A 25,582-nucleotide genomic window follows, 5' to 3' on the forward strand; every position below is an offset into this window, starting at 1 on the left:
TAGTAGCTTGGTAGTCTTGTGGAAAATTGGAATTGAATTGATCATTTTACAATTGTCATAGTTAATTAAATCATATAAAATGGTAAATTCCTATATGAAATATGTTTTTTTTTTTAGATATGCTCAGGTATGAAATATTGTATCGTCTGTAAATTGTTTGAGAGTATAAAATGATATTGTAAAAACTTGAATCCACCCATGCCCGGTTTCAGGATCAAATCACTTAAGGTACTCTACTTCTAATTTGACATACTGTACATTTTTGTCCCATTCATTGATATGCTTACACTATGTCAGTCATTCCAATATGGAGAGTGGATCCCGCGAAAGGGTCCGATACTGTACGGTGCACGGCTCAGCTCCTGGAGGGCCGGGGTCCTGCAGAGTTTCGTTCCAAAGCTGCTCCTACACACGTCACACACATCATGTGGTGCTCGAGGTCAGTTAGTGTAGTACCTCTCCTCTCCACCGGAGAGCGATAATGACAGATTCACAAACCGTCGCTGTTTTTCATTTACAAGAAGGAGTCAGTGACGCAAGAACATGGCGTGGCTAGGGCATTTGTTAAGGTACATAGCACAAAAAACTTATCCAGTGAAGAATTAGAGTGGAGCGCAAAGGTGATTGAGGAAAATAAAGGCATATTGGGGAGTAAAGTCACAAATGAATGTGTAATTGACACAAATTTCTCATTATTTGAGTTGAAAAGAGCTTTAATAGGAGTTAAGAGTACTTCACCAGGGAAAGATGAGGTGTGTTACAAAATGATAGAGCAGCTATCAGATGTGGCTAAGAGTGTTGTTTTAACATTGTATAACAAGATATGGGAGCAAGGGAGGTTGCCTGGAATGTGGAAACACTCTGTGGTAGTCCCTATAGGAAAGCCTGGCAAGGATAAAACAGAGGTTAAAAGACCAATAGCTCTTACATCCAACTTATGCAAAATTATGGAAAAAATGATTAATATAAGACTAGGATATGTAATTGAAAAAAGAGGAATGCTCTCCCCTCACCAAAGTGGTTTTCGTAGTGGGCGTACAACAATGGACCCAATTATTTGTCTAGAAAATGAAATTAGGAAAGCACAAGTAAGTAAAGAAGCTGTTTTAGTTATTTTATTTGACATTGAAAAAGCATATGACATGTTGTGGAAGGAGGGGCTTTTAATTAAGTTAAATAAGATGGGCATAGGTGGCAGGATGTTTAACTGGATTCAAGATTTTTTAAATAACAGAACCATAGAGGTAAGAGTAGGGATGGAATTTTCAAATATATATCCAATAGAGAACGGTACTCCACAAGGAAGCGTATGTAGCCCAATGCTTTTTAATATAATGATTAATGACATTTTTAACGGAATAGATCAGAGAATGGGTAGAGCACTATATGCTGATGATGGGGCATTATGGGTGAGAGGAAGGAATATTGATAACCTGAAGGTTAAGATGCAGTCAGCAATTGTTAAGGTTGAAAAGTGGTCATGTGAGTGGGGTTTTAATCTGTCTGTAGAAAAGACACAATTTATATGTTTTTCCAAAAAAAGAACGAATCCTACTATAGAACTTAAACTGTATGGGCAACATCTTAAACAAGTTGATAGTATAAGATATTTGGGGGTATGGTTTGATGTTAAGCTAAATTTTAAAACGCACATTCAGAAAATGATAGATAAGTGCAAAAAAGGCATAAATATACTGAAGTGTTTAGCAGGGTTTAGGTGGGGAGCATCAGGCATATCCCTTAAAAGGATTTATACTGCATTGATTCGTTCTGTATTTGATTATGGAAGCATAGTTTATAGCTCAACAAATAAAACCTTAATGCAAGAACTAGACAGAGTACAGGCCAAGGCACTTCGAATATGTAGTGGTGCGTTTAGGACAACACCTATTCCATCATTACAAATAGAAGTAGGGGAAATGCCGTTAGATCTAAGGCGATTACAACTATCCATGTCTTATTGGATAAATCTGCAAGGCCATGAAGAAACACACCCTACAAAGAAGGTGTTATTAGAATGCTGGGAGTATGGGCGTCCACTATGCAGTTTTGGGTGGCATGGGAATAGTGAGGCCAAAGATATGGAAATTGACAACATTGCTTGTTGCAAAACTGTTAGCACACCAACAATCCCACAATGGATGTTTTGTTATCCCAGGGTAGATTTGGAAGCTAAGAATATAATTAAATCAGGGATATATCAAAATGTTCAGCAATATATTGACATAAATTATGAAGACACAGTTCAGATTTTTACAGACGCATCAAAAGATCAGACTGGGAAAACAGGGGTAGCAGTACACATTTTAAAGTATAATGTAAATATTAAAAAAAGGACAACAGATCATCTGGCCATTTTTACAGCAGAAATGGTAGCAATAATTCTGGCTTTACAATGGGTGGAAGAAGTAAAACCAAATAAGGTGATTATATGTTCAGACTCAATGTCCTCACTAGAATGCATTCAGAGTGGAAAATCTATATGTAGACAGGATTTACTAGATGAAATTAATCAAATAAATTGTATAATAAGTCAACAAAGCATAAGCATAGGATTTATATGGGTTCCTGCACACAGGGGAGTGAAGGGTAACGAGAAGGCAGACATGCTGGCAAAGGAAGCAGTTACATCAGAACTGGTTGAACTCGATATTAAATTAAGTAGGTCAGAAATTAAAAGTATTATTAAGAATAAAATTAACAGAAAGTGGCAGGAGAGATGGGATGAGGGAAAAGGCAGACATTTGTATAATATACACAAAGAGGTTACAGCTAGGAAAATCAGTGGATTGGAAAGACAGGAGGCAACATGGTTTTCCAGAATGAGGATGGGACATACAAGTTTAAATAGTGGATTGCACATAATAGGGAAACATCAGACTGGACTATGCATAGATTGTGGAGTAGTAGAAAATGTAAAACATATACTTATAGATTGTACACAATACACCAGAGAAAGGGAGAATATGAAGAGAGCACTAGACAGAGAGTTAACCATGGGAAATTTATTGAGTGTAAACAGCACACAGTCCACAGTTAGGGCGGTTATTAATTATCTTAAAGAAAGCCAACTAGCAAGAAGAATTTAGTTATTTATCTATTTAATTTATATTATTATTTCAAGGTTGAGGAGATATAAGAGTGGAAGCTGGAGGAGCTGAACACGCAGCGCCAGCTGAAGCTTTCCTTTTATTTATTTTTTTTTTATTTTTTTTTATTTTTTTTTTGACATCCCTATGCGATCACACCTCAGCCCTGTAGATGGCGGTAATGCACATTGATTGCAAACTGCCAATAAAAAATACAGAAGAAGAAGAAGAACATGGCGACTTCCAAATTTTTTTTTTTTTTTTTTTTTTTTTTTTTTTTGCCATATTTATAGAACATTAACAAAAAAGGCATTCGTAGTTTCAGATTTACAAACAAACCTGAGCGTACATACAGATATTACATTACAATATACATATTCTCATCAGCAGGCAAGTAAAAATTGAAGCCAAGGTGCAAATAAAAAAATAAATAAATAAATAAATAATAATAATACAAAAAAAAGAAAAAATGAACGAATAAAAATATAAAGTAGGGGAGTAGGACAATATTCAATTAATAAAATCAAAGTCTTCCAATAAGGAGTACAAATACACTGCTTTAGGACTTTTCATCCTTCTCACAGTCTCCAAATATACTTTAAATTCCTCCTTAAAAACCACTAATTTTGGAGGGATTTTGAAAAATTTACATTTGTGTATATAAAATTTCAACAAAAGCAACACATTATTAATTACATAAGATACCTTTTTATCCTTTATTAATAGCCCAAATTTAATAAATTCCCACGACAGTATCAACCTTACAGGTATTCTTTGTTGCATCCATCTCAATGCATCATTCCAAAATTTGTTTACCAAACTGCACTGAAAAAACAAGTGTTCAACCGTTTCTATCTCTACCTTACATATTTGACATAAATTTGAATCCCCAACATTAAATCTCATTCTTAAAAATTCCTTTGTTGGATATATATGATTCAGAATTTTAAAGTGTACCTCTTTACATTTAGGATTAACAGGAAATGAAAGAAAATTGGTCCTAATTTTACACACTTCTTTCTTCTCATAATGACGAAAAATATAATTCCTTAATACTGGTCCTGGAAAACATTGATGTACTAAACAGTCTCTTAAGAATTTGTTTGAACATTTTCTGTCAACAAAGCTTACATTTTCTAGAATAAGTTCTTGTAGTTTAGGTATTATCCTTGAATATTTCAGATGTTCACTTACTAATTTAAGCATCTGTAATGGAATATTTTTGATAATTCTTTCATACATTTTAGAGGAGCAACTTATATTGTATTTACCACAAAAAGCAACATGGCTCAGAATGTTTCCCCCATTGTCCACTACATGTGTTAGTGACCATATGCCCTTCTGCCACCACTCATCAATAAACAAAGATTTTCTGTTCACAGTTATACATCTGTTGTTCCAGATTGACATATTATGAGGGCTAAAGTTATGCTTGAAAATCAATTTCCAGTATAATAATACTTGTTGATGGAAAGCAGAAAGTTTTACAGGGAGTTTGGAAAGTTCAAAGTCACATTGCAGCAGAAAACTTATACCACCACATTTATTGAATACGATAGTAGGAATCTCAAACCAGAAAGAGGATTTATCATTAATGAAAGACTGCAACCATCTAAGTTTAATGACCCCATTCATAATATCAAAGTCAATCGTTTTAAGACCTCCTTCTTCATAATCTTTAATCATATCACTTTTACGTATATAATGACTTTTCATTTTCCATATAAAATCAAAGTTTAATTTGTTAACTGCCTTTATCCTTTTTGCAGAAACTGATAAAGAGAAACATGGATAGATGAATCTAGAAAGATTTTCTACTTTTGTCAATAAAATTCTTCCAAAAATTGTTATGTCTCTCTGTAGCCAAGTATTCATTATTAATTTACAATTATCCAAGGTTTTATCAAAATTTAAATGTTCTAAATTATCCATCCTCTTAGATAACCAGATACCTAAATATTTGACTTCATTTTTCACTGGGATATTGTATAAAGTTACATTAGGATGATTGTGAATGGCCATGGCGACTTCCAAATGAAGGACCTTCTTTTACTGTCTGTGTAGGACGTTGAAATACCTTCAACCGCTAACATGTCTGAATATAAAGGTATGGAATTAAAATTTTATTCCAACAAGGCATCTTTCACAAATATACAGTGTACTTTTTTTTTTGTACGTTTTTCAACGGAAAAGCAGCATTTAAAAAAAATTAAAATATACATTTTATCTACACTCGTTTATAATCAAAACGTCTCCCCGATCATGCAGAGCTCCGCACAAAGAAGCGCTACTTCATTCCTCCGGCGGAAACAGTAACGTTACATAGAGAGAGCCATCAACATCTCATGTACAGGTAACTGTTACACATGTCTAAGTACTGCCTGAGCATTACTATGCAAACTCCTCCAATACAAAGTCTGGGCTCACCTGCTCATTCTTTAGATATACATTTACTTGTACTAATGATAAGAATATACTTTTTAATCAAATCAAAAAACCCTAATTTTTTTTATATTAGTACACATTCGTCCAAAGGGTGTCCAAACTTCTGTTTTAGTGCATAAAATTGCTTAGTATTATGTTTGGATACGTCTTCTCCAAAACATTTTGAGTCTTGACTATTGCTCTTTAGATGCTCAGATCATAAATTGTTAAACAAGTGATGTTGGTTTTTCACATTATGGTTAATTTTCATATGTGATCATCTTTTCAGTGGGCATCTTTGATCCGTACGTTCCTCCTGGAGGAGATGCACGCCTCTCCACACTGTCTAAAGAAGGTCTGAAGCAGCGCACAGAACATCACAGCTGGCGTAAGAACCACCGCAGCCTCAGTGACTCTCTAGAAACTTCATACTTCATCCAGCAGGACTATGCTGATGTTACATTGCTGTTTTCTGTTTGACCAGCTTTCATAAAATAAAGGACCATGAACCTGAGTTCTCCACTAAAGAGTTCCCAGCGCTAGCTCAGCACTCACTCAGTAAGAAAGAAAAACCGTTACTGCCTCAGAAGTTTGCTGTATTTATGTGCTGTTTCTTGCCTTTCCCAACATCTACATTTAATAAATGGCATGTGTTTGAATAAATATCCTAATTTCCTCCTCCTCAGATTTAACAAAGAAAAGCTTCATTCTTTGGTGAAAGAGAGGTGTTACCCTGTCAGTTAATCTATATCTGAATGAACTGAAAAAATTCACAATTGAGTAAATCAGTTTATTATTTTAGCCTCGTTTCGGACTCCAGTCAGGGTTATTATAGTTAACTAAAATGAAAATGATAAAATGTGTTGAAATGGAATAAAATGAACTTTAACTTAAATAGAATGTAAATGTAAACTATAAGAGCATCTCAATTATACTAAAGTAACACTGACTCCAATGTGTCCTTATTCAGTATTTCAGATTATCCAACCTGTGTGTGTTTGTGTGTGTTTTGCAGGAGATGGTTCGAGGGAACCGTTATAAGACTCTGCGCTGGCGCTTCATTGAGTCACTGGAGCCACCGCTAGTGGTCCATGCAAGGTGTCCTGACATGACCAGCAAGAGCAACCTGTATGGTCAGGTGACTCTCCGTATGCACTCTAGACAGGTGAGTGAATTAGAATAACAACTGTAAGAGTGTGATGATATGGGAGTACTCAGAGTTTGGGTAATGATATCAATCCATCTCTCAGACGTTGGCAATCTATGACCGCTTCGGCCGGTTCATGGGACGTCCAAGGGACGTCCTGGAATACATTGTGCTGGAGAGGCATCTGGTCAACCCCTATGGGTGCTGGAGACTTCATGGCAAGATTGTTCCAGCATGGGCTCCACAAAAGATCCAATTATAAAGGTAAAAACATTTTCATTGTTTCATTATAATAGTTAATAGGATAAAGGAGAAATGTTGAATGTTATAAGTTTCTCACCATCTTACATCAGGATTCAACAGACTCTTTTGGTTCCTGGTCCTATGCTGAAGCCCGAGGAGGAGTTCGAGGAGCTGCATTACCAGGTACCAAAGCCAACGGCAGTTCAGTGGCACAAATAAATCTGAATGTGGTGCCTTACTCCATCCGACACAGTTCCACTCTGTGCAGTCTGATTTCAGATAATCCAAATAAATCTTGCTGTATTTATAAAAATCTCGGGTTGTTGCTTTTTTTGAAACACATTTGGCTTTAGCAGAGTTAAACTCAAGTACTCTCAGATACCTACACATGTGAATATAGATTTGTTACATGCAGTGATCAACATGGTTTTACTTTAATTACACATGAAACTTGATGAAAATCAACTACTTACGGTTGAAAATTTTATTTCCGCATGCTTAATGGAAAGTTAATGGAAACGTCCTTTGTCTACTGTTGGAAATTGACAAGCAGTCTTTATTTTCCTGGTTTCAAAAGCTAATGTTGCAAGTACAACATTTAAAACTTAACTTACTAACTTGTTTTGTTATTCCCAATAAATGCCTTTATTTTAATACAAGCGAAACCTGCTACAAATGCTCTTTATCCTGGTATGTTTGACTAGACCATTTAAGTAGGGACAGAAACCAAAGAGCTTTTTAACATGTACAGCTTTTAAAGAGTAGTGACATGGATGTGTGTGTGTGTGTGTTTGTGTGTGTGCGTGTGCGTGTATTAAGCCATCCACGACAGCTTGTCTCTTAAAAGGGACCTCGGATGCTCATTTTCCACAAGTTGGTATGATTCTTTAGGCTCTTCATGAAATGTCTGTAACATACTTTGGTTAAAATTCCTCAATAGTCTTGTAAAACAACATCCTTTTTACCTTGTCAAAAATAGCTGTTCACAGCGACCCATTTCGGTGTATGTCTCTTTAAATGATAAGGAGCTACTGCTCACCCCACCCCTCTCTTCTGTTTTTTGTGTACTCGTTGGCTCTGATGTCGGGAGAAAATGAAGACTCTTATGTTCACTTTTACATCCAACTTCAAAACTCCTGCAGTGCTTAAAAGGCCTGTCACTACAGCTGCTGGACGCCTCTACGTGCTTGGAGCAGTTGAATGAGGCATCTATATATATATCTATGGAGAGAAAGAGCAACAGGGAGAGAACAGCTTGATTTTTTTTGCAATAAGGCTTAGTTTCTTGGGAGAAGGAGAAAACGAAATGGAAAGGGGGTCTATCGGGAGATAAAGAAAGCATTTTTTAGATAAACTGCTGGACATCAATAACATCGACCTGTATGACCTGCCAGCTACAGAATGAACAAAAGACCCAAAAGCACTACCACCTCTCTTATGAATTAAGACCGTGATATCGAAAGTTAAAATTTTGGGCCCATCTGTTTTTCTGCACATTCAGTAGAATGCTTTATTGGTAAGGTGTGCACAGAATGTGGTCTTTTAATATCTCGGTTAATGAAGCATGTTCTTTATTAGAGAGGAAAAATGGTTAAAGTGTAAACAAACGCAATGCGTTCACATTTTGGGTTTCTATATACGTACATGCACATATTATGCTTAACATTTGTGTCTTTATCACTGTCTTGGTACATTTAAGCCACATTTTTAGAATGTCCCCGTTCAAGTTCTGCTAATTCACAAGCGAAGTGAGAGTCATACTAGCTAAAGGTAATGTTAATTATTAAACAAAACAAAATCAAAATGTTCAAAAACACCCAGCAATGTGATTCTTCTTTTATTGAGTGATAGGCAGTGGGTTTAATCAGTGGCATTATTAATAGATTTACTATCCAAAGTCATCTCGTCATCTCCACAATCTGCTTACCTTGGTGTTTTTACAAATAGAAAAGGTGAAAAAATGTATTGCATTGTCCAGTTTTCTCTCAGAAAGAGGATCTGAGTTATTGTTGCAATTCTCGATGCAGCATGAATGACATACATTGGCAATGACATTTTTCACAATCACGACAGAAAATCAAAATACTACCCTAAACTTAATAGTGGATTTTTATCATTGTAGGGTAGTTGTGTCCACACACTGCTACAACACATTTATATGCAAAGTGAATTTTGCATCCGATGTCCCCTTTAACTTGCAATATTTTTTGACTGACAATGTGTGAAATTGAACTTTTTTTTTAAATGTTCCACCCAGGGTGTATTGATGATGCAAGTTTTATTGACCATATAATCTACATAGCCATATGAACACAAATAAACACAAAACAATATTAAATTAAACGGGGTTTGTGATAATGTGAGGCCAAAGGGGAATATGCACAGGAGAAGTCTGTCTTGATGTCAGTTTTTAGATACGGTTTAGTAAGCTGAGGAAAGAGAAAGCTGCCATACAGTAGGTGCAATCCTTTCTTAAAGGGTCAGTTCACCCAAAAATTAAAATTAGGTAAAAACATTTTACTCACCCTTGAGGCATCCTAGGTGTACATGACTTTCTTCTTTCAGATGAATCCAGTCAGAGTTATATAAAAAAACTGTCTATTCCAAGCTCTATCATTGCAGTCAGCAGGCGTTGCAGTGCTTCAGGGGGGTGAACAAAGGCTTCCTGTAGTGAATTGATAAGTTTTTGTAAGAAAAATATCCATATTCAAAACGTAATAATCACTTTAATCTAGCTTGCGCTCACTGTTGTAAACGGAAGCAGTTCTGGGCAGATGACGTATGAGGTCAGTTTTGCGCTTGCACCACTCAGAAGTGACACACGCAGAAAAGCAGCATGAGATCGAAACAAAACAACGGTCCCTAATTAGAAGTACAAAACAAGGATTTGTAAAGAAGAACGACAGAGGATTTTGATATAAGCCTGACTTTATAAGAAGAGACTGGTTTTCCTTTGCTAAAGTAATGAAACATTGCTTCCTTTGCTCTTGTTAACAAACACTGGTTTTCACAAGATTCACCGGCGCATGCACAGCACTGACCTCATACGTCATCAGCCCAGAACTGCTTCCGTGTAGAACTGTTGGCACAAGCTAGAATAAAGTGATTATTATGTTTTGAATATGGAAAAATTTTATTTAAAAAATGCATGGATTCACTACAGGAGGCCTTTGTTCACCCCCTGGAGCCATGTGAGACACTTTTTTATATGGATAGGTGCCTTTCATTTCACATCTTTTGGACTGAAGCACTGCAACACCCGCTGACTGCAATGATAGAGCTTGGAATAGCCATGACAATTTTTTATATAACTCTGACTGGATTCATCTGAAAGAAGAAAGTCATATACAGATCCCCCTGGGGTAAGTAAAATAGCCTAATTTTCATTTTTGGGTGAACTACTCCTTTAAATAACAGTCTGTGAAGTGTGCTGATGACATTGGAGTGGCATTCTGAATAAACTTGCAAGGTGTGACCAGTGATGCATTTTGTCACAACAAGTCTTTCAAGCCATATAAAGCACAGTGATGCTGCCCTCACAGTTCACAAGTCTGGTGGGAAGATGAAAGCCTCTGCAGCAGTTTCTGCATCACCGTCATCTTCCTCTGGTATTGTCTCCTCCCAAGTGAAGACATCTGAATTATCATGCACAGTTATAGATTCCTGTCTGCCCCCTCCCATTTCCCAAGGGCACAGTGCATCATGCCGAACCAGAGGAGGGTTAACTCTTATCTCTTCTGCTGTATGTGTGCATGTGTCTGAAGGCTGTAACTCACTTCTGCTTGGGACAATTTGACTTGTGCTGCTTTCTGTTGTTGGTTGTGTTCCCATGTCATTTTCTCTCGGACAGACAGAGTCTTGAGCACTGTCTTGCCTTTTCGATGGGACAGCATGAGTGCAGTCTTGTAGCACAGATTGTTTGAGTGATTGTTTTGCCTCCCACGGACAGACATCTGAGTTGACACTTTCTTGCTTTTGCAAGGTCTTGACTGGCTCACCTGTCTCCCATGGACAGATATCTGCATGGACACTTTCTTGCTTTTGCAAGGTAATTACTGGCTCACCTGTTTCCCATGGACAAACATCTGCAAGAACACTCTCTTCAATCTGCATTGCCTTTGTTGGTTCTCCTGACTCCCAAGGACAAACATCTACATGGATATTTTCTTGCTTCTGCAATGTCTTGACTGGCTCACCTGTCTCCCAAGGACAGACATCAACATGGACACTTTTTTGCTTCTGTAAGGTCTTGACTGGCTCACCTGTCTCCCATGGACAGACATCTGCACGGACACTTTCTTGCTTCTGTAAGGTTTTGACTGGCTCACCTGTCTCCCAAGGACAGACATCTGCACGGACACTTTCTTGCTTCTGTAGGGTCTTGACTGGCTCACCTGTCTCCCAAGGACAGACATCAACATGGACACTTTCTTGCTTCTGTAGGGTCTTGACTGGCTCACCTGTCTCCCAAGGACAGACATCTGCACGGACACTTTCTTGCTTCTGTAGGGTCTTGACTGGCTCACCTGTCTCCCAAGGACAGACATCAACATGGACACTTTCTTGCTTCTGTAGGGTCTTGACTGGCTCACCTGTCTCCCAAGGACAGACATCTGCACGGACACTTTCTTGCTTCTGTAGGGTCTTGACTGGCTCACCTGTCTCCCAAGGACAGACATCTGCACGGACACTTTCTTGCTTCTGTAGGGTCTTGACTGGCTCACCTGTCTCCCAAGGACAGACATCTGCACGGACACTTTCTTGCTTCTGTAGGGTCTTGACTGGCTCACCTGTCTCCCAAGGACAGACATCAACATGGACACTTTCTTGCTTCTGTAGGGTCTTGACTGGCTCACCTGTCTCCCAAGGACAGACATCTGCACGGACACTTTCTTGCTTCCGTAAGGTCTTGACTGGCTCACTTGTCTCCCATGGACAGACATCTCCAAGAACACTATCTTGTTTCTGCATAGTCTTTGTTGGTTCTCTTGTCTCCCAAGGACAAACATCTGCACGGATACTTTCTTGTTTCTGCAAAGTCTTGACTGGCTCTCCTGTCTCCCATGGACAAACATCTGCATGTATACTATCTTGTTTCTGCAATGTCTTTGTTATCTCTTCTGTTTCCCAAGGGCAAACATTTTCATGACCTTCTAATTTCTGTAAATGTTTGACTGATTCACTTGTCTCCCATGGACACACATTTACATGAACATTTTCTTGTTTATGATCTACTTTTATTGGTCCCTTGTTTGTAGAACCCTGCCTCTCTTTTGACTTCTCAGAATCCTCTGCTTCCAATGGACAAACAGTTGCTTTCTTAATCATTGGCTCTTTTAAAGACTTACTTGTGGCATCTTTTGTGTTTGGATCCCAAGGTCTTACATCAATTACAGGTGGAGGTGGTTCAGGAAAATCACTTTCTTCTTGTTTCAGTTTATGACTTGTTTCCTCTGAAGCTGCATCTCCCTGAGGAAGTTCTTGGTCTATTGGACTTTGTTTTGAATTAACATAAATGACCCTTTCAGCAGGTTTTATTGTGTCATTAGGGGTTTTGATTGATCCCTGTCTACCCTGAGAGATATTTGTGTCAAGTACAGAAGAGCATGCTTCAGCCTTCACATTTACCTGCTTCTGGGTGTCTTCAGACATAGGTTCTTCAACATTCATATTACATATATTGTCTTCAGTGACTCTTGATGGCTCACCATCGGTTTCCCAAGGACAGACATCAGTAGTTATGCTCTTGGTTTGCAATTGCTCTACTTCCACAACCTCCCAAGGACAAACTTCAGAAATGCTGGTTTGATGAAAAGGTTTTGGGACATCCCATGGACACACTTCTGTATTAGGAACAGCCAATAATGATATGAGTTGGGGTTTGAAGACATCATTACTTACTGTCACAGATAGTTCTTGCTTGCCACTGTATTGTCTTTGTAATACACTGTCATTCATATTCTGCTTCTTGACCTCTAAGATCACCTCCTCTGACTCCCATGGACAGATGTGAACTGGAGCAGTATGTTTGGGGCTCCTTTCAGGAGAATCAGTAGATGGCAGCCGTATTGCTATTTGTTTGACAAGGCAAGGTTTTGTGCCTACGGTAGTCATAGCCCGTCTCTGTGTCTGTGGGGTACGCTTGTCTGAAGCTGCACTGCCTGGGGAAAATCTCATGGATGTGGACAGGGATTTCTGTAGTGGACCCTCCTTAACATTGCTTTCTTGTAAGCTTTTTTCTTTGCTCATACTTCTTCCAACTTCCACAATGCCCTTTGCTGTCAGGAGACTTTGGGTAGTGGAGCGGAAAGAGAAAACCCGAAAGTCCTTTGGCTTGCCAGAGATTGTATGTGGTGACCCTGGAGCGCTACAGGAGATTGGAGGCTTAGGTTTTGTGGAATCAACATCTGACTGTATACCATTCCCAGTTTCTGTTGCAGGAGGAGTAGGAGGTGGCAAGAATTCCCATGGACAAACATATAACAGCGTTGGTGACGAGGTAGCACCAGGTGATTTGGGTTCTTCTTGTTTTGAAATAGAATATGTGACATGTTTTTGATTCTTGTTTGCTGACAGTTCATCTGGAACCTCCCATGGGCATACTTCGGCCTTGTCAAACGACTCTGAGAGCAAGGCACATGAAGTCTGCCTCTTTATATCAACATCCACAATTGGCTGGGGCTTTTCTTCTGGGGCAGCTTTGCCAGCAAGTGACACATTTTCAGTGCTCCTACAAGGAGTCACAGAGCGATGGTCATTGCGTTCTATGACACTAAGTGACTTTTGAAACCTGGTGGGCTCTGGAAGTAGAAGGTTAGTGTCTAGCGATAGATTGTGGGCACTTGCAGACTTGCAGACTAACAGTGTTGCATTGATGGACCCTGAGTCAGAATGCAGTGAAACCCTTTTCTCAGTGCTTCTTATGGAGGAGTTTAATAGGGAGACCTCTTGTTCTGGTGTACAATCATAGGCACTATGGGACTTCCGCAGTTTTGGAGATGGCTGCATTAAAGTTTCAGTCATCTTGTTAATGCTTGTGGTTTGATGGCATTTGTAATAAGATCCTGATCTGGTTATACTTCCTATTGCAGCATTGACATCCTTATCTTCACGACTGCATTGCCTGCTTAAACTTTCTGGAATCTCACTGATCCGTTTTATAAGGGACCGTCCAATACTGAGGCGAGAGCTGCGCTTCTTCGGAAGGTGGGGATTACTGTTTGCCATCCTCTTGGTCTTGTGGACTTCCAGCTGAGAATACAGTTTCTTCAGCTCACCCTGGCACAGAGGAGAAAAAGAGTTTCAGTTGAGGAAAGTACAGTGGGATGTTTTTTTGTGATGGTATGTCTAACACATGATGTTCAAAAGGCACCAAGTTAGAGGGAAATATTTCAAAAGAGGGCAAATAAAAGCAGAGGAGAAGATTAACATCATTAATAATTCTGTAATTCTTTTGAAGTTGATTTTTAATAATAAAATTGTTCAGGGACATGTTGGCTCATGGGTAGGGTGACCAGATGTCCCATTTCTTTCCGGGGACAGTCCCGTTTTTCAGCTCTTTTTTTATTTTTCTGACTTATTTTGAAAAAAAAAATCATGTTTTGTCCCTTATTTCAAAAGTTTTTTATGACTGGGTGATCAGAGTTAGTAGGCTAGTGTTCTGTTACGTGAGAACAGCCTAATCAAAGGTAACCAAGCTCATAGAAGAACAAAATTACCATACAATCACAATTTTTTTAATGAATAACTTGCAGTTAGTGAAGTTCAAAAAAGGTTCCCAACCCCTAGTATATTACATTCATTCGGTCTTAAAGGTACAGCAGCCTAATTAAATACCTGTCTGTCTCTTTAATGTTAATCAAACAACAAAAGATGTTAAATAAATATATGCATAATAGATATATACATGTTAAAACAAGTTTATTTATTATTTAATATGTATCTATTGTATTTGTCTAATGGTTTGTAAGTTTTTATTTAATAAATATATGGTCATAGTTCCTAATTTACTCTAAATGAAAAAGTCAAATTAATGCTATTTTATTTAAATTTATAAGTATACATTGTCATAAAGTGTTAGTGTGTGTGATTTTCATATTATGGAAGTGTGAGTTAGTAGGGCTGCTGCAGGTCAAGGTGTTTTACCCGAATGTCATCAGCGTCCAAGCTGTGGTCACTCCAGCAGTTAGAGTTGAAACTACTGTTGAGGTAAGAACATGAGCGTCGCAAGTCCACCTCATCCTCATATACCTCTGCAGCTATTTCCTCTTGGCCAGTCGGTGACATGTGGAGAAACTGCAACAGACACCAATGCTGATTACTTGGAACAGCCTACATAACATAAATGTGAGAAATGTGGGCCCTACAATCTAATGCAACTTTTTTAAGTTTATCGCGAAGTAATTAATAAATAGATAGAGGCTGCATCCATTTTGAATACTTATGCTATTTATTGAAAATATGTATGTATATAATATATATGTATGTACTTTTAAGTGTTTCATAAAGCTTCAAATTTGGACGCAGGAGATGTTTTAATGTGTCATTTAGATATTTAAATTTATATCAGGACTTGTTCAACTTCTGCAATTGGATGTCATTGAAAACTCTAAAATAAAAAAGGTTAAAATAACATTGCAATATTAAACAATACCTTAGGTACAAAAAGCAGGCCAAGTGTTACAGTAATTGTCACATGCGTGTGAGTGAAGAACAGCAAGAGCATCAAGTCAGGATGAATTGATGGTCTAACGAATCTGAAAGTGACAACAACAAAGAAGTCAATAGAACAGACTCCAGACTTATGATTAGACTTATATAGACTTTTGATTAGTTTTAAATCAGAACTTTATTCCCCCACCTGAGAAGATGAAACACTGAGGAGAGCAGTAGCTCATTATGGATAGCGATGCTGATGTAACGTGGTTCATGAAATGCTGAAGGTACCGTCTTCACTGCACTGCACAGGAAACTGCCCCAGCACAGAAATAACAGCTCCGCTGATAGAGAAAAAAACAACTAGTTTTTAACTTTAAAGGTTTTATTTGACACGTACACAAATGTACACATAAGGAAGTGAAATGTTTTATAATTTCCTTGTCCTTTTTATGATGAAAAAAGGTGCAAAAACAACATGATTTTTTTTTAGTATAAATATCAAGTTTTCTTAAGGTTACTCCATTTGATATGAACTAATGTTGGTAAAAACATATCATTTATAAAATTAAAGACTGACCTTGGCATGGTTATGAGGGTTAATAGAAGTTCTCTCTGTGATATAATTTCCTGTTTTATGGTTTTCTTGTCTCATGAAAATTGTTTTGATTTAGTATATGGCAACTAACAATAGTCTTTAATTAAGTGAGATTTTTTTATTTGATTAATAATCAATTCATTAATTACTTAAAATTAAGATCTCCAGACAGTTACACCAGCTATAACTTTGAGCCCTACAAAAATATTGATATTATTTTAACTTAGACATTTAAAACATTAATCATCGAAGAGATATATTTTAGTTCTTGACTATTTTATTTTATTGTATTTTAAAAAATCTAACCCATCCAGATCAGACATTAAGTATCACATAATTTACCTTTGACAAAATCAAAAATTAAGTTATTTATGAACAACATAAATATAAATTACAAATCAAAACAAGAAGGAAGAAAATATTCAGTGTTAAGTACTATAGTGTCGTAGTAAATGTTCATGTGTAAGCTGTCTTTGATTCTGAATGTGCCAGAATGATTGTGTAAATCTATTTTATCTCCCGGTGTCATTTCAGATTAGTCCCTCATTTACTTAGTCCAATTTATGACATTATAGCAGTAACATTATTATTATTTATTGTGGTATGTTATTAATATGGTAGGTAGTGGTTAATGCTGAATCATATCCAATGACAACAGTTAACAGTGTTCAAATCATCAGCTAAATGCTTCAAAGAACATTAAATTATCCAGGACCATTCATCCTTTCATTTGTCTGATCTACTAATGTGCCCCAGTTTCAATTAATCTCTCTGCCAGACACCCAAGAAAACCAATGGACTACTTCCACCAGTCAAAACTGACATCACTCACCCACAGCCATCATGTAGTCCCACCGGTCCAGGTCGCACACCCTAAAGCCTTGTCCTTCTGAGGTGGTGGAAATGATCAGAAGTGGAACATTTCGGTCTCGATTCTGCAGGACGCCCACTGTCCATGCACACAGGAACCAGCTGACAGTAAGCACTATAACTCCCAGCATCCTCAGCACACCTGTGGTAGTAATATATGGCACTCTCTGGGCTGTTCGTGACAGGAACACCCTCAAAACCCTGGAAACACACATAACCGTGTAGACTGATTACTTATGGGAGTTTAATTCGTTTGCTTTATTAGCTTTTCCCCAAACAGATTATAGAATTCTAGGTGCAGTCAAAATATATATATATATATATATATATATATATATATATATATATATATATAAATAAAAATAAGTGAAATCATTTGAAGCCTAATAAAAACTTTTTTATTTTACATGGAATGGGTCAACTCATGGAGGAATATTATGAAATATTATATACTATTACTGAGTGAATCTTTGAATGCCATGAGAAAGGCATCTTATTATGCAACATTTCATCTGAGAGACGTGCAAGTGAATTGGAAGGGAAGGCTGACAGGACTGAAGTGATACAGACCGGTACATCTTGAGCAGCAGAGTTCCATAAACGATAGCGAAGCCAAGCAGACGGACCCAACGGAGCAGAATACACCGGAAAGTGCTGGGTTTGAAGTATAAAATGAAGACCTGAAAACACAGTCAAGAACAGTCTTAGAAGGAGTTGGAATAATTTCTATTATGTCATTAAATTATTAAAATGATGTCATTTTAAGCCCACGTGTCTTTTTCTTGACAACATGAAGATAATTGTTATGATCAAATGCTATGTGTGAACTACACTAAGTTTGGGTCATTTTTAATGGTTTTGAAAGAAGTCTCTTCTGCTCACCAAGGCTGCGTGTATTTGATCAGCAATGCAGTAAAAACAGTAATATTGTGAAATATTATAACAATTTAAAATAATACATTTTATGTATTTTTAAACAAGTCATTTATTCTTGTGATGCGAAGCTGAATTTTCAGTATCATTACTCCAGACTTCAGAGTGACATGCTCCTTCAGAAATCATTATAAAATGCTGATTTACTGATCTAGAAAAGCTTCCTATTATTAATAATATTGAAAACAGTGGTGCTTAATATTTTGGTGGAAACTGTGACATTTTAGGGAATTCTTTGAATAGAAAGAGAAGGAACAGTGTTTATTTGAAATAGAAAGCATTTAGAACATTATAAATGTGATCAAATGAATGCATCTTTGCTAAATAAGTCTAAGTGAACTCACTGACCCAAACTATTAGAAATTGCCTAGTTTTTAATGTTATTAATTGTTAGAGTAGGTACTGTTGTCTTAAATGTGTGATTTGTGGCATTAGCATAATAACCTCACTTATATCCTAATTCACATTTGTAGCATAATTACTAATATAGTTAATTTGTTAGATGTTATTTTGTTATTGCAATTGGTTAACTCATTAGTAAACACAAAGTGTGTAATTTCTTGATCATTTTCTGCTTCCTAAGGGGCCGTGATGATTTCATCTGTAGACCAATAATCTGAAAAGAAGATTTGATTCACACACTCACTGGGAAGTAAAGCAACAGAGAGCCACACAAGATCATCTCCAGCAGCAAAAGCCCGGATGATCGGATCCGCTGAGAGATAGAAAGACGGAGAGGGGAAGCAGAGGTGAAATTACTAAAGCTGTCAAGCATGCATGAAGTTACTACACCTGTGGGACCTGTTTGAGAGTGTGTTTGAAATCATGCATCATAAAACATAGCAAGATATACCATGAAATTTAAGATATATAGCCTATTTGCTTAATCGAGTGCTAAAAACTTACCTTGGTTCTCCTGCACTGATATGCCATCAGCATGCTGAGAAGAACAAGGACCATGAAGAGGCCCTGCACAGCCAGGACGGCCGTCCTCAGGAGCCAGTCTTCCTGCACCCAACATGGGGCTCCATCCTTACACTCATCACAGCCGGGCCAACAGGGCAGACACACAGGGACTTCTGGGTAACAAGCTTGGGTACTATTCCCTGTAACACCATATATCATAATAATACTTCATATACTAAAATCCTTCAATACTAAAATCCTAAATAAAAATTTTAAAAACTAAATATTTTACATTTATTACAATTTTATATACAAAATACACTTCAAAATTATTAATAAATAAATAAATGGAAGCTGACCTTTAAAGTCAGTGATTGCCATGCAGTCGCTATTGTATATTTGTAGCAACAGCTAAAAATACATTGTATGGGTCAAAATTCAAAATCATTAGGATATTAAGTAAAGATCATGCTCCATGAAGACATTTTGTAAATTTCCTACCGTAAATAGATCAAAACTTAATTTTTGATTAGTAATATGCATTGCTAAGAACTTTATTTGGACAAATTTAAAGGTTTCGGCCAGATTTTGTCCAATCCTAATAAACCATACATCAATGGATTGATTGTTTATTCAGCTTTTATATTATGTATAAATCTCAATTTAGAAAAATTTGACGTTTTGTGGTCCAGGGTCACATTAAATTTTAAATGAATACTTTCACCTATAATAATAAGACAGCTTAATTATGAAATTATGAGTATAATAGTTTAACCATTAGTTTAAGCATTAATAATTCACTTATTGTCACTCGTCCCTGAGAAAACAGAAAACAAATAGCATACAAAAATATGTCAAAGCTAATGTTTTACTGCCTTTCTACTATAACTTTGACTCCTGTCCAATCAATCATTAATGATAAATAAACAAATCAAATCTAAATTGCAGCTGAACTTGACAGTCAGTGATGATAGCCATGTATTTCTTGATTTTAATGTACATTTTTTAACATTTAACATTTTAAACAAACTTTCATCCATACAGCTTAATTATCAAAAATAAAAATAACTTCAGTTGAAACATTATTTCAGATACTATCATATGGGATCATGTTAGTTTGACAAATAAAATAAGACTGAACCCACTGTATGTGACAGATTTTTAATTGTTTCAAGATTCTTACTTTTGTTTTCTATGTCTGGATTTGGACTGTAGTAACCCTTTTTACATCGGCAGCAGTACTGACCCATCCGGAAGCCCTGTTGCGGGATGGACTCACACTGAGAGGATGAGAAAGAAAGAGACACAAAGTCAACTGCGTACATGAAAAGCTGTGTAAGAAAATGTCTTGCTTTCAGAAAGGGGAACTCCACCCTGATGTTTCTGCCAGCAATTGTTTGATTGTGTTCTCTCTGCTTTCTGCCATTAATTGCATGTGCAGTCCCTCATCAGCGGTTTATCTGCGAGAGTCGGCTGACCCACACATCGGACTCACTCTTGAGTTAATCTAAGCTAAATCCTAAATGGAGGGGTAATGCCTCTAGTGACAGAGCTTTATCTTTTTTATTCAGGGAAATCCAGCACTGTTCACATACAACATTTATGTTATATTCTTAATGTAATTCTACCATTATTTAATAAGGCGAGTCACTTAAGAATAGGAATCTTAATTATAACCAGATATTATTCTTGTGAAGAGGAGCAATTAGGAATAAATGCAAATATATATACATTTATGTGCCTCTTTTCAATCTCTATTTGTTGATTTTTTAAAAGGAGTTATATTTTGCATATATGTACATTTTTACAGTGATTGACTCATGGGAGTTTATTCAAATTGTTTAGACTTTCTTATTAATTTAATTTGGTTAAAGAGATTAAAAGTTAACATTGTAACATACAGTATCAAATAATTGTTAATTAAAACCAACACTCATTCTTCTCTCTGTCATTGTACTTAATGTCTGTTTAAATCAACAGACAATAAACAGAGTTTGTATTCAACATCAAATGTAATCATCAAATTCAAATATGCATGGCATGCATCATGTCAATCTAATGTTTCATGCAATTAATGCCTCATCATGAGACTGTTCTATTAATACACTGCTCCTTTCATTTAAAGGCGGATCAACTCAATTCTCATTAAATTCATTCATTGTGCCAAATCCTGCCGTTGCTTAACCTGCCAACACCTGGGCACTTGTGCTCTAGCAGGACTGGATAATGGTGGGCGGGGGGGTTCTGGGTCTTGTGAAAGGGGGCTATATTAAAGGGGGTCAGATTTGGGTGGGGGTTGGTTTGTTTTGTGGTGTGTGAGCATCACAGGATTATCAACCTAATCCTTCAGATCACCCTGCACCCAGTGCTTACATCTTTAAATAGAAGGTCTGGATAGAAGTGGGAGGATGATGATGGAAAACAGGAAATGGAAAACATATATAACAGTGCAGAAAACTAATGAGTAAAGCAGGTGATGTATAGACAGCTTTCAAACTTAAATCAAGAAAACAAATAGAGAGATGTGCCAGATCTGAAGGCGACAGGCATTATAAAACAGTGGGTAGTTTAAGAGTTAAAAGAATACTTAATCCAATGAAAGCTCATCATTTATTTCCCCTCATGTTATTCCAAACCTCCTTGATTTTCTTCAGCAGAGAACAGAAGAAAATATGTCGGTATCCAAACAGTTTCAGATACCACCGACTTCCATTGTATGATTTTATTTTATTTTTAAAGAAAACCTGAAACATTTCTTAATGTATCTTCTTTTATGTCGAAAGTCATACAGGTTTGGAACAATATAAGGGGGAGTAAAGTAAGTGCCCAGGTAAACAAATAATATAACTGTCAATTTTTAAGAAATGTCAATCCAAAAAAAAAAAAAAAAAAGATCCTGGGATGTAATTTACAGGAACAATATTAGAGGAGAGCATAGATGATAACACAATTCAAATGCTAACAAAATAAATTACAGTGGAGAATCAAAAATGCTCACAGAGACGCATACAAAAATAAATCACTTCACCACAGATGTTCTCTTAACAAGTGTTTTGAGTGGATCTCTGCTTTGGCCCTGCTTGGCCCTGGTAAGTGAAATCCTCCCATCCACAGCCTTTAATATATTGTTGTATTCATTTGTGGGTTAAAGTTCCTCTGTGTTTCTTATTCCAAGCGATACTAACATTTCATCCTAAACATGTATAGAAGAGTGTACAATGTAACAACAACTTTTATGACAGTGGAAACACAATGAACTAACAATCCTACAGCATTTTATTAATCTATGTTATGTTCATTTCTAAACATACTAATACATTTTTAATCCTAAACACTGATACATTCTTTAAAATGTATATATTTTTATGTTTCGCAGAAAAAATAAAGTCTTAAAGGTTAGGAATGACTTTAAGGTAAGTAAGTGTTTCCATTTTTACTACTATCACTTTAAATAATGTCAAGAAATTGAGCATTATTGTAAAGTAGGCTTGACATGGAATTAAGCCCAGTGAGGTGCCCGCTTTAAATCCTATATGGAAGAATTGAATCTGAGGTCAGTGTACACTCACCTCCATGCTGGTCCGATTACACTGATGTGTGTTTGCAAACCAGTAGTCTCCATTGGCACACTGATCCAAATTGAATCCCTGGATGTTGGCGTCGACACGGATCACACCCCTACCAACAGAGAGGCAACAAAGATACAGTAATGACAACAAAATAGCAGTAATGATGGAAGACTTGAAAGAATTTATACAATTAAGTGAATAATTCTACCAAAAATGAACATTCTTGACTTCCTTTCTTCTGTGAAATACAAAAGAAGATATATATATTTTTTGTCCATAAAACAAAAGTCAAGGGTAACTTTTTAGAATTGTTCCTGTTCATTGTATGGACAAAAACAGTTTATCTTTTGTGTTCAACAGAAAGTAATCAAGGTGAATAAAGAATAAATGAGAGATGTTTTGAAAGACGTTATGAGTACAATAACTTGAAAACACAAAAATGAGAAACCACTTCGAGAAGAAAGTGCACTGACCTGAACTCTGGGCTGAGGTCTGGCTTCAACCCATAAAATGGCATTGACAGACTGAGTAACCACCCTGGCAAAAACCGGCCATCAACGCACTCAAGAAAAGGGGCTTCACCCCACTGAACTCTGATGCTATTGATCACATAACTATCCCCACGTGCCCACTTTGGAGTGTCTAGAGTGCTTAAGTCATTTAGAAGAACCCGTTTAGACAAAGCATGGAGGGGTGGAGAGCTAGACTTAAACGTATCAAACCAGCTTTGGTCAGGAGCCGGTGGACGGAAGCTGCTCCAGGCAGATGTCAGGTCCTGCAAGAGAATGTCCTGGGTTGTGCCTTTGGAGGCACGGAGCACCAGTTGGGGCTGTTGGATCGTGGGGTCAGCGTCGAATGTTAGAAAAGCTCGTCTGACCAGGCTTGGCGTGTCCCCTTCGAGCATGGCCCGCACCAGTGCATGGTACCACTCTATATCCTCTTGTACACTCGTTTCTCTCAGCTCACTAGCTTGGAATATCAGGTTGAGAAAGTTGGCAGCATTGGTCAGAGAAGCTATGGCTTGGTGCAGGAGAGGGAGAAGGTCTCTAGGTGGAGATCCCAATCGAACAGGCAACTGGAAACTCTGTGTACAGGTAGAGGCAGCCAAAGAGGATGAATTGCCAGTGTAGAGGTAGTTCTCTGTGGCAGACCGGTCCTCCTCCGTGCTCACTTTTACTGGAGCCAGACCGGTGGGTAGAGCACTAGAAGACAAGCTCTTCCCTGCTGTAGTGTTTGGGTCAGTAAGACGAGTAGTTGGGGTGAACTCCAAGCTGGAGGTGTCCTCAAGTTCTGACACAGTGGTGAGCTGAGCAGAAAGCAGGCTAGGAAGTAGCTGCAGTAGAGGCAGCAGACCAGCACACAGGCCCATCCTTATTACAACTGCTCCTCCAATGCTTTTTGTGAAGGAATAGATCAGATTTCTCACATCCTGAAAGATGCTTTCAAAGTGCAGGCCGCCATGTATTTTCTATACCTGGCTTTGTATCTCCTCTCCTCTTTTTGTTAACCGATTGACAGGTGTCAGTGGTGTTAGGCAACCTCACTTTGTTGCCAACAGCGATGTTGATGTCACGCAAAAAAGTGTGCATTCATACACAGATTGACAAGCACTGCTCATTTTCAAAGCTCAAAGAGGAGCCAGCGCTAAAACTCCTGCAGTCCGAGAAGTCTGATTTGGTCAGGTCCACCCTAGATGTGATGCTGCTGAAACCGCGAAGACTTTGATGTCCAGGCAGTGTGGAGTTAATCGGCCTGCAAGAAACTGGAGTGAGAAACCGAGATCAACAAGAACCGACAACATGCGTAATACCACCGTTTCGCTCTCTGCTTACCTCTTCACTTACTCTCCAGCCCTCCTGTAAAACTCTCCCTCTCACCCATCTCTCTCGCTCCCTCTCCCAATCTCCCAGTAGTGGTGAGTGCTGAGAGAGGCACATCTGTTAATGTTGGATTGTTATGATGAGTGTATGTACATGAGGTTGGGTTGATGGATGAGAGGATGGGAGGGTAATCCTCTCTGTTGGGGAATGTATCAGAATCTCACCGCTTTGTGGATTAACCCAACACTCTCCGACTGGGTCAGTCATGAGTGGTCTTTTATGGACTGTGTATGTGTGTGCGACTTTGTGCATCTGTGAATATGTGCATGCAGAGGTTTACAAAGTCGTCTGTATCTGCTTGGCAGATAAAGTGCACTGAAATGTTAATCTCTGATAGATAAATTGCATTAAGAACTGCCAACGTTTTATGCAACAATCAAGGAAATGAAAAAAAGTAAAGGAAGAAGAAAACATGCTCCACATGTGTACTAGATGAATGAATGTGTGTGTGTGTGTGTGTGTGTGTGTGTGTGTGAGAGAGAGAGAGAGAGAGAGAGAGAGAGAGAGAGAGAGAGAGAGAGAGATGATTCAGACAAATCCTGTCATACTGGGTAATGCATGCGAATCCTTGTTTTGGTGCCATGGAAACAGGGTCTGAGATTCAACACTCATTCCTGTGGGGCCCCACCCCCACTCAGGACTGCAGAGAGGGCTGAGTGTATCCCCTTGAACACTTATATGTGCATCTGTATGCATGCACACAGTTGTCAAAACCTAAACTGTGTAACTGTTTTTTTAATGGATGAATATGTGTGTTTATGTGTATGCTGTGTTCAGGTATGATCAACAATATTGTTTGCATTTAATGGGAGAGGATGTTGTCAATGCATGGAATATTTCTCTGATGACATACTGTGAAAACACATTTTCCTTAATTGTAATAAACTCCGCTTTTTGTGATGTGAGATGGCAGGTTTTAAAGGGCTCCGTGTGTAAATGTTTGTGTACAGCGACACCGTTCGGTCCATCAATGAAATTGCATGTCAAAAATACAGCGCAAATGAAAAGTCTTGACCACAGAACAATGGGAGAATGTAAACACTAACTGAATTGTATCTTTATAAAGTGCATATACATACCGTGCGGTGATTTAAAAAATATCTATAGGAGTAGATGACATGAAATACTTTTGAAAAGTTGTCGAGTCCTGCAGTTTGACATGCTATGTTCCATATAAACTAAACAGTTTTTTTTCACATTCTTTCCAAATTATTATAACATATTAATTTAAATGCATTATATGAAACGGCTACCATTTACATTCCTAT

General features: G+C 37.6%; 2 protein-coding genes, 1 long non-coding RNA gene and 1 pseudogene across 3 annotated transcripts in view; 2 read left to right on the top strand and 2 right to left on the bottom strand.

Annotated features, from left to right (window-relative positions):
• LOC132119361 (small glutamine-rich tetratricopeptide repeat-containing protein alpha-like) overlaps positions 1-22,491 on the bottom strand; it is a 184,717-nt gene extending 162,226 nt beyond the window's left edge. Inside the window, exon 1 of the mRNA XM_059529240.1 lies at positions 22,475-22,491. The gene's annotated coding sequence lies outside the window, so the exon portion shown is untranslated. The remainder of the gene's footprint in view (positions 1-22,474) is intronic.
• Positions 5,352-7,172, top strand: LOC132119181 (large ribosomal subunit protein mL45-like; annotated as a pseudogene).
• LOC132119364 (probable G-protein coupled receptor 158) lies at positions 9,947-24,279 on the bottom strand. Its single transcript, XM_059529244.1, has 11 exons — positions 22,908-24,279; positions 22,435-22,543; positions 20,021-20,145; positions 18,866-19,058; positions 18,606-18,674; positions 17,597-17,706; positions 16,989-17,227; positions 15,764-15,902; positions 15,557-15,659; positions 15,049-15,198; positions 9,947-14,181 (listed from the first exon to the last, which is right to left on the bottom strand). Exons 1-11 carry the CDS (start codon positions 23,801-23,803, stop codon positions 10,447-10,449), a joined length of 5,868 nt encoding a protein of 1,955 aa, XP_059385227.1. The 5' UTR covers positions 23,804-24,279; the 3' UTR covers positions 9,947-10,446.
• LOC132119367 (uncharacterized) lies at positions 18,547-20,179 on the top strand. The gene is made up of 3 exons (XR_009426148.1): positions 18,547-18,708; positions 18,896-19,055; positions 20,081-20,179. It is a non-coding gene; the product is annotated as an uncharacterized LOC132119367 (long non-coding RNA).
• Positions 24,280-25,582: the final 1,303 nt, after the last annotated feature.

Source organism: Carassius carassius, chromosome 38 (assembly GCF_963082965.1).
Source record: "Carassius carassius chromosome 38, fCarCar2.1, whole genome shotgun sequence".
Classification (NCBI taxonomy): Eukaryota; Metazoa; Chordata; class Actinopteri; order Cypriniformes; family Cyprinidae; genus Carassius; species Carassius carassius.